The sequence below is a fragment of the Rhinolophus ferrumequinum genome, chromosome 16 (genome assembly GCF_004115265.2).
Source record: "Rhinolophus ferrumequinum isolate MPI-CBG mRhiFer1 chromosome 16, mRhiFer1_v1.p, whole genome shotgun sequence".
Taxonomy (NCBI): domain Eukaryota; kingdom Metazoa; phylum Chordata; class Mammalia; order Chiroptera; family Rhinolophidae; genus Rhinolophus; species Rhinolophus ferrumequinum.
Window position 1 is genome coordinate 42122952 of NC_046299.1, and position 14367 is coordinate 42137318.

Consider the following 14367-nt stretch of genomic DNA (forward strand, 5'->3'; position numbering starts at 1 on the left):
CTTTTTTAAACCTAATGTCTTGATCAGTGAATTTAGAGTTTTGTGGAAAGAGCATCGTGTCTGGTTGTGATGATGAGTCTGCAGAGAGAAAGGAAAGGAGGACCCTAGGACAAGTATAATTAAACAGGCTCTCTAATGCATAAGAAAATAAGTGTGTTTTGTGCACAGAAGTTGAGGAGAAACATTAGATCAAGTTGCCATATATCCGTGTAAAGAAGACCTAAACATCCAAATGAGAGGGATTGGTGTCCCAGTTTGTGTTTCTAACGAGTGTATCTACTGGGGATGAGCATCATTTAGCCACCCTTCAACCTTGTGCATATGGCAGGGAGCAGCTGGCCTTCCATCTTTTAAATTCTGTGGAAATTAGCTGTTTCATGGGAAAACTCATCTTTTTCTCTTTCAGGAAGGATACAACTTGGTTTTCAAAAAGTGCTCAAGACATGTGTACGTAAGCATTCAAGGTTTGAGGAAAAGGTGGCATTCAGCAGACTCTGGTCAATTTTTTAATAATGGAAATTGATTTATGGGGTCGCTTTCATACTAAACATAGCCCAAATTTGGATAATAGGAGTCTGGATTCAAGTTTAGAAGCATGCATCAGCTATAAGACATATGCATGGGGCAGATTGTGTGTTGTCGTTCTTTATTTTTAACCTTGAATTTGACAATGCAATGCTTTCCTCCCAGTGCCTTTGTATCCTCGGTTCCCTCTGCAGGCAATGTCCTGTGTTCTTCCCCTGCCTGCTTTCTACTCTTTACCTGGCTAGCTCCTGCTCTTCCATCGGGTCTCAGCAGAGAGACCTTTCCTGATCACTCGATTTAAAATAATCCCCAGTTCCACCCCTTTGCCTCCCATTATTGCCTCTTCTAGTTCTTTTGCTCCAGATTTTATTTATTATCTGGCTCTTTTTCCCCACACCCTTCTCCCCCAACACACACACACACACACACACACACACACACACACACACACACACCACATGACTGTAGGCTCCAGGAAGGTAGGAATTTGTCTGTTTTATTCCTGACTATAACCCCAATGCTTGGCATATAGTTAGTGCTCAATAAATATTTGTTGAATGAATGAAATCACTGATGACACTTACTGCACAGTATACAAATCCCATTCAGCTGAGGGCTATTGCTTACCGTCTGTCTTCCCTCCCTAGACTGGCACCGATGAGTCAGGGGCTTCTTCCCCAGCTGTTCCTCATTCCCAGCCCGGCTCAGACTAGATGCTCAGAACATTGAGAAGGAAAGATTGAGTGGATTCTCTGACAAAGGACTAGAGCAGGGGTGTCCAAACTGCGGCCCACGGGCCAACTGCGGCCCGCCATCCATTGTTAATTGGCCCGCAGCAAATTCCAAAAATATATTTCGTTTACTTAAATAAACCAGGTGAGGCAATACGTACTTCGCCTCGAGTGAGTGGCCCGGCTGTTTGTGTATTTTACCGCATACGGCCCTTGGTGAAAAACGTTGAAAAAAGTTTGGACACCCCTGGACTAGAGACTAACCTTCATGTCCTAGGCAGGGAACAGGAGGCCCTGGCCGCCATGTGTTTCTGAAGGGCAGCACCAGTGTGTTATTCATCTTTGTCGGGCCATGGCTCTTCCTCAGCCCAGTGGCTGGCACAGAGCAGAGTCCATATAGGATAACTAGATCAGACTGAGTTGAGTTGGGGAAAAGCTAGAACAAAGTCCCTCTTGACAACAGCATTGGATGGATGCTCTCTTTATGGTGGTGTGGGGACAGAGCCGCAGAGAGCAGTTTCCAGGCTCTCGGCCTCACATGGAAAGGTGCTGGCTCGGGTAGTAGATGGCCATCAGCTGTGACTAGTTGGCCATCAGTTGTTACCGGTTAGCCATTAGCTACTAATATAACTGCTGTGGCTAAGGTAGCAAGTGCGGATTGCAGTTAGCAAGTGGAGTTGGTTGGCAGAGAGCAGACAGCAGGTTGTGGATCGTATGGCTCCTGCTTCCTGTGTCTCCAACCCAGACGCCAGTGAGAATATAGTGGTATGACTCCCCTACCTATGGCTCCGTGGGTGTTCCTTTTTGGCCTCACCATATCCTGCATTCTTATGTGGGGAGCGGGACCAGAGACCCCACATGACACGCCGCATGACAGGTGGCAAGTATGGCTCCTTCTAGATTTCCACTTGCATCTGTTTTGTCAGAACACCTGGTAGCATTTACTCATCCATTCATTCATTCTTGAAGCTCCACCGGGGAGTGTGTGGGATATTGGAAAGCATAGAAAGCAATGAGAGTGTCAGCCCTGTCTTCAGAAAACTTACCTTGAGGAATGCTTAGGCTTTATTCTCTGGTTTCCACAACCTCCCTGAGATGGCAAAAGTGTTGGAATCAGGCAGTTGTAGATCTTGGGTCTGTCCTCTGTGTTGGCCTGCACACTACAGTCTTTGAGTAGGAATAGAAAGGTCACCAACTGTGGTTGCAAATTGGCTCTTGCACTAATCCTGGCTTATTCATAAATACTCAGTATTTCTCCAAACTGATTTTAGGGGTTTTGATTGAAGCCTGAATCATTTAGTACGGCAAAGCATATCACCAGTGTAGGAAAACTAGAACTTAAAAATACAAAGCCCCTTTAAGTAATCCAATATAGGATAATTGTGTTATTAAATAAAGCTGTGGGTCTCAAATTATTTCAGTGCCATTGTACACGTGAGGATAATAATATGAGCTGTGCTAAGTGAACAGAGCAAAAAAAAAAATAAAAAATGTTTCACAAGAGGGAGCATGCCTAAATCATATGTTTATATTTAAATAGAGGCTACACAAAACAGGAAGATTTACTTGGTTTCTACATTAAAGAGTTCTAAATGGGTGTGAGGCTTTCAGTGATTCTCTGTGAAGACTGCTCTTCTCATTAATGACAGCAGTAGATCTCGACTCCATGCCAGGTCACCAGTAACCTTGAAGAATTCAGACGGCTTCCACCATGATTTTCATACACCAGTAGAGACAAAAAGGTTTCTTCTTCATGTTAGGGTCTTTGTGGAATGCAAATCTGGGCAGAGTGTCACGCATCTGTAAAACTAGTTGAAGAAAGATCAGGAGATGTAAAAGTAATGGTTTAGAGTCATTCAGCATATTAGAACATCTGGGTTGGGTGGTTGTTGAGTTTGGGTTTTATTGTTCTTTTTACTTTTATAGAACGTTATAGGTAACTCAGCTGAGCTTTAATACTGGAATTGGGCTCACTTATCTTCTTTTGCTTATGTTTTAATGGCCAAAGTATATGGGTGCCAAGCTAGTTTTTATTATGGCAACCCGAAAGTAATTAAAGAAATATAGACTGTGGAGTTAACACCCTATTAATTCGGCCAAAGGAAGGGTGAACAAGCTCAGCCATTGACTTAAGGCATCTCTGGACATATCATGGGCTTGCCTGTCTAGGGAGAAAATACCTAGGATTCTGAGATGTGTTTTCTTGCTTTCGGTGTAAATTGTATTTAATTTTGGGGAGGAGAAAATGTGCATGCATGGAAATTCAAAAGGAAAGAAATGAAACTGGAAATAAATGAAAGGATGTTTCTGGAGCTTTCTTTAGAGCTGGCCTTCTGGTCAGGGGAGCAGGCTGCAGCCTAAGAGGTTTTAGATTAGTGTGTATTAAAAATGTATTTAGGAACATAAAATATTTAGGATTTTTGAATTACTTGTTTGATACGCAAATGCCTTTGGCTATACCATGAAGGATGGTCGCATTACATTTGACAAATTGTGCCTCAGAGCGGTCTTCTGTTTGCTTACTTCCTCAAGTGTGCCAGGATGGATTTCCCAAATTCACTGAGCCACAAGCTTCATCCAAATGTCTGGTGGGGGGAGGGAAACGGTTGGAAGAGATGGGGCTGGCTTGGGAAATTGGAACCCAATACGTTAATGAGCCTCCATGGCAAATCCATTTCATCATGTTAAGGGAGTCAAATTAAACCTCAGTGCATACTTGAGAGGATATCTTCATCACTCAGACAACAGAAAATTCTTCACATTTTTATCTAGCTCATGAATGGTGATTTCTGTTGTCTTACTTTGGGGACAAAAATACAACACAAATTAAAAATTAAAATTTTTTTGTTTCAAAATGACTTTAAATCCCACCCACCCCAGGAAATTGATGGGAAGTAGGGAAAGGTTCTGCTGTCCCAGGGTGGGAATAGGGTGGAGTGTTACTACTGAAAGGGCCAAAGAGACCAATTTCCCAGGAAGATGACTGTGCTACCAAAGCTGGTTTCTGGTTCCACTTTAGTTTTTTCATCTCTAAAATGGGTCTAAGAACACTCAGAGAGTCCTTGTAGGGATTAGATAAAATTTTAAATTCATAGATTAGTCTCTTGGTAAATTAAAGCATCGCAGAGTTTTCCACTGCTGTATCCTTGAGAGCTGAGGAGAATGACTTAGAGGCCCAGATATTTTCAATCGCTTTCTGGCACAACTTTCCCTTGGAGGTACCCAGCAGGAGCTACAAGGGTATTATTGTTCCCAGACAAAGAATTAAGAAGGGGTAGGAACGAACACAACACAGTTACTGACAGGTGGCATCTGAATACCACTACCCCTTATTCCATTATTTTCAGTTCAAGTGATACTATGTAGTAATAGAAATAGCCGTCTTTTCTTGGATGCCTACTCTGGTTGACCGGTGTACTATAACAACTTCAACATGCTATTAGGTTGGTGCAAAAGTAATTGCAGTTTAAAAGGTTAAAATTAATTGCAAAAACCACGATTATGTTTGCACCAACCTAATAACTACCCCATGAGGTGCGTTCTTTTATTTTCCCCTTTTTCTAGATGAGACTTTAGCAAGATGATGTCATGTCCCGAGATAAATACGGCCATTAACACGGGACATAACACGAGCTGCATTTGAACGTGGGTCCGTCATACTCAGAAGTCTGGCTTCCTAAGTATCCTTTCGTTTCTCCCAACATGGAACATCTAGAAATGGTTTACCACTAAAATAGTATTTGTTGCATGCTTTAGGCCCAGCACAGTCCATGGCTCTTTAGAAAGTACAAGAGAAATAGAAGTTAAACAAGGGTACTTGCCTCTAAAACATCTCTGCAATTCAGGTGTTTACTGTGGAAGGCAGGATTATGCTATTCAGCATCAAATACTGATGACTAACAAAGCTGTAACATTATGTCACAGGTAATAAGAACAGTAATTCCCAGTTCAGGGACCAACTTAGTGTTGATGTCGTTTTATTTTGCCTAGTAAGGATATTAAAAAAAACAACTACTCACGTCTATTGCCATCCTCATTTCAGAGGGGAAAAACGATAACACCGGACAAAAGGAGGAGGGATAAAGTCTTAAATGGAAAGAGTGTATAGAGGACATCGGCTCTCTGCCCTGGGAGGCTGACTGTGGGGGCTCCTGGGCCCTGTGGGCTCCAGTGGGGTTCAGCCATCGAGGCGAGGCACCCTACCAAAGAAGTGAAAAGGGAAGAGTGAGCGGCAGGTGTTTATTCCCTGTTCTTTCCTGTGAGTTTCCTCCAGGCTGATGGGATCCCTCTAAGGAACAGTCCTTGCCTCCAGTAGAAGGATCTGCTCTGATCCTCCTAACCAACCCCTCCCTGCTTTGACCCTTTGGCCTAGGAGTGGTGATAGCTCAGATTACTGTACTATCTCTCTCTTACGGTTTTTCACATCCCACCAACACCTTTGTCATTAGTTCCTTTGTAAAGCCACCTTGGATTATCATTATCTAGTCTACGTATTTCCTGTTGGAATCCTGGCTGATACAGGATAGTTCTTTAAAATCTGGCAAATTTAGCTTCATGAAATGCTCATTGTGTTGTCTTAATTTTTCTTATTTCACCTCTGACCAGTGAAGGCTTCGTCTTTTTGACCCACATGACCATTCTGTTTTGCCTGACTGTCTTGGACCTTTGATAAGCAACCCCATACCTATAGAATAAAACCTTTTTACTTACTCCATAGCTATCCTTTTAGCAGAACACACTGCAGTGTAACAGGGAAAGTGAGTGGGCAAACCAGTAGGTGCCATGAATAGCAGGTGTCTTCTATTCATTCTAGGAGGGAAGCTTGAAAGCAAGGGAATGGCCAATCCAGCAAGGCCCAATATGGCACTTTCTTCCACTTGCCTGAGTCCATTGGTGCATACCCTAGACACATGCCTAGCCAGAATGGTTAGGGCACAAGCTGATGTGGTTGCCACTGGTCTTTCTAAATGTTGACACAATAGTTTATCTTTAGTTTATATCTTGATGAAAGTTTCCCACTCTCGTGGAACCAATTGGACTATTATTTTGGTTTCACAATTTATGTAGCTAACATCACCTATTTATGTGTTTTGTGTTCCCAAATGTTATCACATTTTAACTGCTACAAAGAACATTTTTAAAATCTATGATGTTCAGGGAAAATTGAGGTGAATGCCATGTTTTCCTGTTCTAATTCCACCTCACACCTGCTAACCTCTCTAATATTTCATTTATATGTTTTTGTCCTTTGGACTCTATTAACATAGTTGAATATAGCTCTCCTCAGCAATGATCTATTATTGGGTACCATATGGTGTTATAGGGAGCATTCCATTAATGTCCTTTCTCCTGAGGAATGATATTCTTATTAATAATACTGTTTCGTTCAGCATCATTTTATTATAACATTGATGAGATGTTGTAGGAACGTAACTCTTGTTTATATCAATTAGCCTGTGATAAAATTGGTTTTGTTATACATCGTTTCATCACTGTTCCAAAAACCTATCAATGATGTTAAATGAGGACTTACTGTATGAATAAAGATATAGGTTCAGCCATGTATAACAGAGATCCAGAACGAATTAAAGTTGTTTAAATAAGTTAGGAATTCAGAATCTCGCGTGTCACAGATTAGAGGTAGGTGGTTCAGGGCTCGTGTGGTGATTCTGCTCCAAGAAGTTAGGTAGGGACCAGGCTCCTTCCATCTTTTTCTCCTGAGAGATTTACCCTCCTTTGTGTGGTCCAAAGGCATACCTATTCCCTTTGAGGGCATGGCCTGGAAGTAGTACACATCACTGATACTTACATCCCATTCGTTCAAACTTGGTCACATGGCTGCACCTAGTTAAAAGAGAAGCAGGGAAATGGTGCCTTTATTTTGTACCCAGCAATTTAGCAGTTTTTTATAAAGAAGAAAGGAAGACTAGATATTGGGGGAAAGTTAACCACAGTTGGGGAGTGTTAAATTCCCCTCTGTCAACTAAAATGTTTTCTTACACATAAGCCAAATGGGCTGTAAAGTTCCACTGAGATTGAGTTGTCTCTGAGACATTCAAATTAACAACAGGGGACTAGAGTCTGGTGCAATTTTTGGAACCAAACTAGAATGTAGTCATGGGCTAACAGGTGAACATTAGAATTCTCATGGAAAATAATTTCTTTAAGGAGTGTTTTGCAGACCTGGACCCAGACTGCATCTAAGTATATGCTTCCTATATTTTCCTGGTAGGGAGATGGACTAAAGAAGAAAGGAATTGAACAAACAGAGACATATAGGGGTGGTAGGTGTTGGATAGGGTCTCTTGAATATATGCATGGCTTATGAGAAGAGCCACTGACCGCCTTTGTTCTGGACTGTCTTTTCAAAGATGTTTATATAGTGAACAAACAGCCGTGGAACACAGCCTAGTGTCTTCCTCCAGAACAAAGAGCAGGTAGGCATGCTTGCTGACCAGTATTAAAGATTTGGGTTCCGTACGTTCAGGGTCCTTTAATGCACCCTACTGTGAGTACAGGTATTATATAGCCTTTCTTGCATCTCCTTTTCAGCGTTGGATATTAAAGAACCAACACAAAAACTGATTGCTGTTGCTGTGAGCAGTAAACCATCCTTTGTCTCTACCTAGAAGTCTTGTGTCCTTTGCCAGCGTCTATGAAACTGTCAGGTTAACTTGTAAGTTTGAAAGTCAAGTAAAATCTTAGACTCTTCACAGTTCTTAACAAGCAGGAGAGTTTCAAGTCAAAGGTAGGGGCTGTTTTTATCAAATGCTACTAAGAGATCAAGGAAAATGAAGAATGAGAAAAGGCCTTGGTTTAATACAGTGGTTCTCAAAGTTTCTGGACCCAAGACTCTTTACCCTCAAATTACTGAGGATCCTAAAGATCTTTTGTTTATGTAGGTTATATCTATTGGTATTTACTCTATTAGAAATTAAAACTGAGAAAGAAATTACTTATTCATTCATTTAAAAATAAAAATAATATTCATATGCAAAAAAATGAATGCCATGCTGACCCTCACACCTTATACAAAATTAAGTAAAATGGATTATACTTCTAAATGTAAAACTACAAAACTTTTAGAAGAAAACATAGCAGAAATTCTTCATGACCTGGAATTAGACAAAGAGTTCATAGATATAACAGTAAAACCAGTCCATAAAAGAAAAAACTGACTGATGGACTTGATCATAATTTAAAACTTTTGCTTTGTGAAAGACACTGTTAAAAGCATGAAAAGACAAGATATACAATGGAAGAAGATCTTTTCAAACCACATATATGACAAAGGACTTGTATTCAGGAGATACAAAAACTCTCAAAACTCAACAGTAAGAAAACAAACAACCCAATTTTAAAAATAGGCAAAAGACGTAAACACACACTTCACCAAAAAGGCTATACAGATGGCAAATTAGCACCTGAAAATTTGTTCAACATCATTAGTCATTAGGGAAATGAAAATTTAAAACATGATGAGAAACCACTATATACATAGTAGAATGACAATAATAAGTTAATTAACAATGACATACCAAGTGATGGCAAAGATAAGAAACAAATGGAACTCTCAGGCATTGCTGGGGCGAATGCAAAATGGTACAGCCACTCTGGAAAACAGTTGGACAGTTTTTGCACAATTAAATATACAATTACCCTATGTCTTAGCAATCCTTCACCTAGATATTTACTGTGATGAATTGAAAATGTATGTTCACACAAAAACCTGTATGTGAATATTTATAGCAACTCTATTTGTAATCACCAAAATTGGAAACAACCCAGTGTCCCTCAATGGATTAATGGATAAATAAACTTTGTGACATTCATACCATGGGATACTATTCAGCAGTAGAAAGGAACAAGTTTTGATACATGCAGCAACATGGATTGATCTCAAAGGCATTGTGCTTGAGTGAAAAATGAAGTCTCAAAGGTTTCATACTGTATGATTCAATTTATATGACATTTTGGAAAAGAGAAAACTATAGCAAGAACACGTCAGTGGTTACCTACCATGTTTTAAAACTCAGAACTGTACTCCAAAAAAAGGACATTTTACTGTAAGTTAATTTAAAAAATAAAATTAAAATGGCAGTACAAACACATTACGTAAAAAAATTACACATTTTTATGAAAATTAACCATATTTTTAGAAAATTAGTAAAAACAGTGGCATTGTTTTACATTTTTGTAAATCTCTTTACTATCTAGCTTAGTAGAGATAGCTGGATTCTCATTATCTGCTTCTGAATTCACTACGTTACCATACCATATGTCATGTAGTCTCTGAAAAACCCCACTGTACCCTTGAAAGAGACTAAGAGTGAAAAAAGGAAATAATGTCTTAGTATTATTATGATCATTGTTTTGAGACTGTGGACCACCTGAAATAGTCTGGAATTTCCCAGGGTTCCTGGACCACACTTTGAGAACCACTGATATAATAACACTGTCACAAATTTTAATCATTTTCATAGCATCTTGGATTTTTTTTTTTTTACCATACGCACATGTCCCCATGTTTATTTAATGGTTTTATTTAAATTGACCCATTTCTTAAATTTATTTAAAGAGGAAACTTTCTATATCTCCTATAAATGGAAAACCAGGACCACTTTCCCATAAATGGTAAGTAGCCACAAAAATAAAGAAGCAATAAGTAACTTAACATTTGGGGAAAAAAAGTTTACCCATGAACCATCGAAACTCATCTCTGCATGGCGCGCTTTGGAAAACGCCAATGCAGACGAGTAATGATAATGATAGCGAACTCAGACATACCACTTCACTTACATTACCGCATTTAAGCCTCACAATTACCGTGAGAGGTAGATAGTATTATTATCCTTTTTAAAACATTCGTTAAAAAAAAAAAAAAAGATTGAAGACAGGGAAGTTAAAGAAGTTGTCCAGTGTTCCATAGTGAATAAATTTCAGGGCTGGGATTTGAACCCCAGGCAGTCTCCAGAGTCCAGGAAAAATGCTGTGTTGGCAGATAGGAAACCTGGATTCTTGTCCAAGTTCTACCAGAAGTTGGCACTTGGAAATGTCACTGAACCTTATCCTTATCCATAAAATGAGGGATGTACACTAAAGCAGGGTAGGTAAGTTGAAACACTGGGTGCCTGCCTATGGGGCCAGGCAGGTAAGGGAAATGTGGAGGAACGTAGGGAGTGGTGGGGATAATGGTACACGAGAGGCCTTGCATTTTGTCTAATGAAGGCAATTGCTACTCAGTTTCAACTGTTTTTTGTTGGTGGTGGTAGGTTTTTGTTCATGTTTTGTTTTTGACAGATACCCTTTTATAAGAGAAGCTGAAAGTCTGGATACTTTGTGTACAATTTTCCAAGTTTTAGAGCTCTTGGAGAGGCCAGCCATACACATAGGCTGGCTGATTTATGACTTCTTGACTAAATGATCTCCTCTGACTTAGAGGATTCTATGATTGAATAAGCTGTTTTTATAGAGTGGTAGGAACACAATCCAAATTACAGAAGTAGGCAGTTTAAAACAATGATGAAAGGGGGTATGGACTTAGAAAGTGTCTCAACACAGCCTACGTAAATATTGATTGGGAGCCAGGTTAATTGAAAAGCCAAGGTGCATTAATAGAATAATAACAAAGTGTGTTTCTTTGTGTTCCTGCTGTGTTGTATTAGAGTAAATCATCAATATTTATCCAGTGCTAATTCTCAGTTTGGAGAGAGCTAATATAATCATGAGACGAGCTTATTCAAATTCTTTTCTTAGACATAGAGACTTGCCCAAGAATGGTGAGTATTAGCAACTTTAGTCGGCACTTGCTCAGAATAGTAAATACAACCATGTGATTTATGCCATTGTGTATACAAAGTAATGTTTCCTGAGACATTTTCTCTATATATGTTGGCTGTTTTGTTTTTTGGGCCTGGCTTGTTGTTTCTCCCTCCTCCGCTTATCAGATTTCCTTCTCAATCCTGGCATTTCACAATGTTGCCGGGCCAGTTTCTCTGTGAATCCACAGTAAAATATACTGGTGGTTGCACGATTAATCCAAACTTGGGTTTATGGTTTATGCAGGTTTATGTGAATTCTTGCATTTGTTTTTTTTGTTTTGTTTTGTATTGTGTATATATATTCAGAAGGTCTGTTTCAGAGAGACAAGGAGGGAGGACAGAATCTGTGGACTGAATCTTGAAAGATGGGTTTATTCATCAATGACATCATAAGGATTGTATTTTCTCTTGGTTAATAAACTATTTGCTTGACGGGTGTTGTAAGCCAGCCAGAGCGAGTCATGCCATTTCTTGGAAATGATCTGAAGCAACTGGTAATTGAAATGATAATCATTTGATCGGAGTTACAGCTATTTGAAAATAACACTCATCTCCAAACTTGACTCTTCTAGGGAACCATATTTGGTAAAATTGTTGCCAAATTCCATCTTTGCTAATGTTAAGACTTGTATACCTTGATACTTAATTATTATCCAGTATATTCTAAACTTGATTTCTGGTGTGCCCTGTCCAGAAGCTGTTATATGCTTTGAAATAATACGCAATGTGAATGTTTACTCTGACAGTTAATAATCACCATATAATAGCTATAAATGCATGACAAGTATAGATCTTTTATTTCAAGAGGACAGTATAGTGAATCTGAGTGAAATCTTTGGTTGAAAAGGTACTTTGTAATATGCCCCATTGTTTACATAAAGTATTGAAATATTTTTTCTTGAGCAGAGGATAAAAACAGTTTCCACTTTGTCTGCCATTTAGTGGAAGTTCATATTTAATGGTGATAAGAAAAAAGATTCCATTATGGAAGTTTTACTTTTCATTTCTGATAGAGTATTTGTTATTTTTCTGCTGCCTAACAAACTTTCTTCTCAGAAGCAGCTTGGAACTGGATGAGGAAAAGTGTAATTTTAGATCCTACCTTAAACCATTTAAAAAAACTAAATCCAGGGCTTTTTATTGTGTGAAGCTTATCTTAATAAACCCGTTTTTGTTTGCCTTGGAGTAGTGTGTGTGTGTGTGTGTGTGTGTGTGTGTGTGTGTGTGTGTGTGTGTGTGTGTGTGTGTAGGTGGGGAAGGAGGAAAGAGTCATGTTTAAAAGCAAAATTAGCCAAAAATCACTTGTGAATTCCTTTTGTTTAATAGCTTAGAGACATCTTCCTGTTGTTGTTTGTCAAGAATATTTCTAAGATTTTTGTAAGCTTAGGGGTTTTCACAGCTAAGCTTTCTTCAGAAATGTGAAGTAAAAGAAATGAAAGAAGTCAGTTCAAGTTGAAATGTCAAATGCTTCAAATAATTTAACTTAAAACCCAGTGAGATGATCTTCTTAAGCCTTTTCCAAAAAAATCTTTGGGTAACAGAGGCCCTCCTTTGCTCCATGTATGGACATCTATTAAATATCTTGCTGGATTAATTCTGAGTCCGAAAAGTTGGTTGTTTCCTGGAAGCAATTAGAGATGCTTAAAATTCAAATTTATGATCCATAGGAGAAACTTAAGTTTCAACTACTTTTCTTAGATTCAAAGGCTTTCTCCTCACTCGCCCTCTCGCCTCTTACCCCATATGTATTAAAAGAAAAAAATCAGTTCATTTCTCAACTTACAAAGTTTTTAAGAAACATGAGAATGTGTAAGTTTCTTTCAGTGGGAAGCACATAACATTTATGAAGTATTTCTTTTGGGATTACATCACAGTTTTATTTAATTTTTAGGACAAAAGTTAAATTCAATATTTGTGTATAAGCCAAGGGAAAATGTACCATAAACATAGGAATTTTGGGGTGAGTCAGAGTTCCAAGAATCCCAGATTTACTTAGACCGTTTATATAGAGACAGGCTAACCATTAGTCATCTAGTTCTCACTTTTTGCTTTTGCAATTAATTGCACCTAAAAATTAGCTTTCACCCAAATGATCAGATTGGCAGAGTAGGCTTTGGCAACTAGCATTAAAAATGGCTATTAGAATTATTGCCCAATTTGTGTACACTTTCTATATACAATCATATAACAAATATATCTTATAAATTATTCCTCAACTAGACAACTAGCTGTGAAAAACCATTGAAATGAAGTGATTGAAGATTTCCTGTTACTGAGAAGCACATTGTCTGCTTGCGTAGGGTTAAACCACTCAAATGGTATTTCAGATGGGCTTTGCTGAAAATTTATTATTTACCTCAGAACGACAAAATAACGTTTTTTGTTCTTCCCCAACCACCTTTGGTAGGATGAAGTCATTGCTGTTTCCGAAAAGGTGATTGTGAAGCTTGAAGACCTGGTCAAGTGGGTACATTCTGATTTTTCCAAGTGGAGATGTGGCCTCCAAGCTGGGTCAGTGAAAACAGAGGCCTTGGGAAGGAATGGACAGAAGGAAGCTCTGCTGAAGTATAGGCAGTCAACCCTAAACAGTGGACTCAACTTCAAAGACGTTCTCAAGGAAAAGGCCGACCTTGGTAAATATAATTTGTACTTCTAAATCTAATGTGTGTTCATATACAGTAACCTACATTTTTTTGTTGTTGTAGATTTTTCTAGAAACCCTGACGTATGTGTGTGTGTCTGTGTATCTATATATAGTATATATAATCCTGATATATATAAGATTATATATATTTTATATTTGTGTGTGTGTGTGTAATTTCTTTAACTTCAAAGGGGCCTGGTAATATGGACAGATGACTAGGTGTGTAAAGGATACATTTTACCTGTTAGATCATAGGACCTTCTATGTGTGGAGCCCTGTACCAGAAACTGGGTGATATAACATGGGGTCTTAAGCAGCTTCCAGCTGGGGTCAAGGCATGAGACTTAGAGCACCTAAAATTGAATTAATGAAGAGTTTAAATATTTGGTCTAAGTAGATGGTATGCCATCTGTGAATACCGTGTTAGAATTTCATGTTTTACGTTGGATGAAAAGCAAAAGCAAAATAAGGAAGAGAGATGAGTTACTTCGTGTGGAACAGGAGAGCAATGTCAGAGCAGTGAACTGTGGGTTGGCGACTCATGGCTTAGGTTTCCCTGAGCTTTTAGCACTTAGTGATCACCATCAACTCTCTATTTTTTTTTCCTTTTCTTCCTTCTCCTCTTCCATTGTAACTTTAGAGGAGA

General features: G+C 38.9%; 1 protein-coding gene across 1 annotated transcript in view; it reads left to right on the plus strand.

Moving 5' to 3' along the window:
* Positions 1-14367, plus strand: part of ARID5B (AT-rich interaction domain 5B) — a 172088-nt gene that overhangs the window by 16103 nt on the left and 141618 nt on the right. The window contains exon 3 of the mRNA XM_033130068.1: positions 13485-13710. Coding sequence (XP_032985959.1) covers positions 13485-13710 — 226 coding nt within the window. The remainder of the gene's footprint in view (positions 1-13484; positions 13711-14367) is intronic.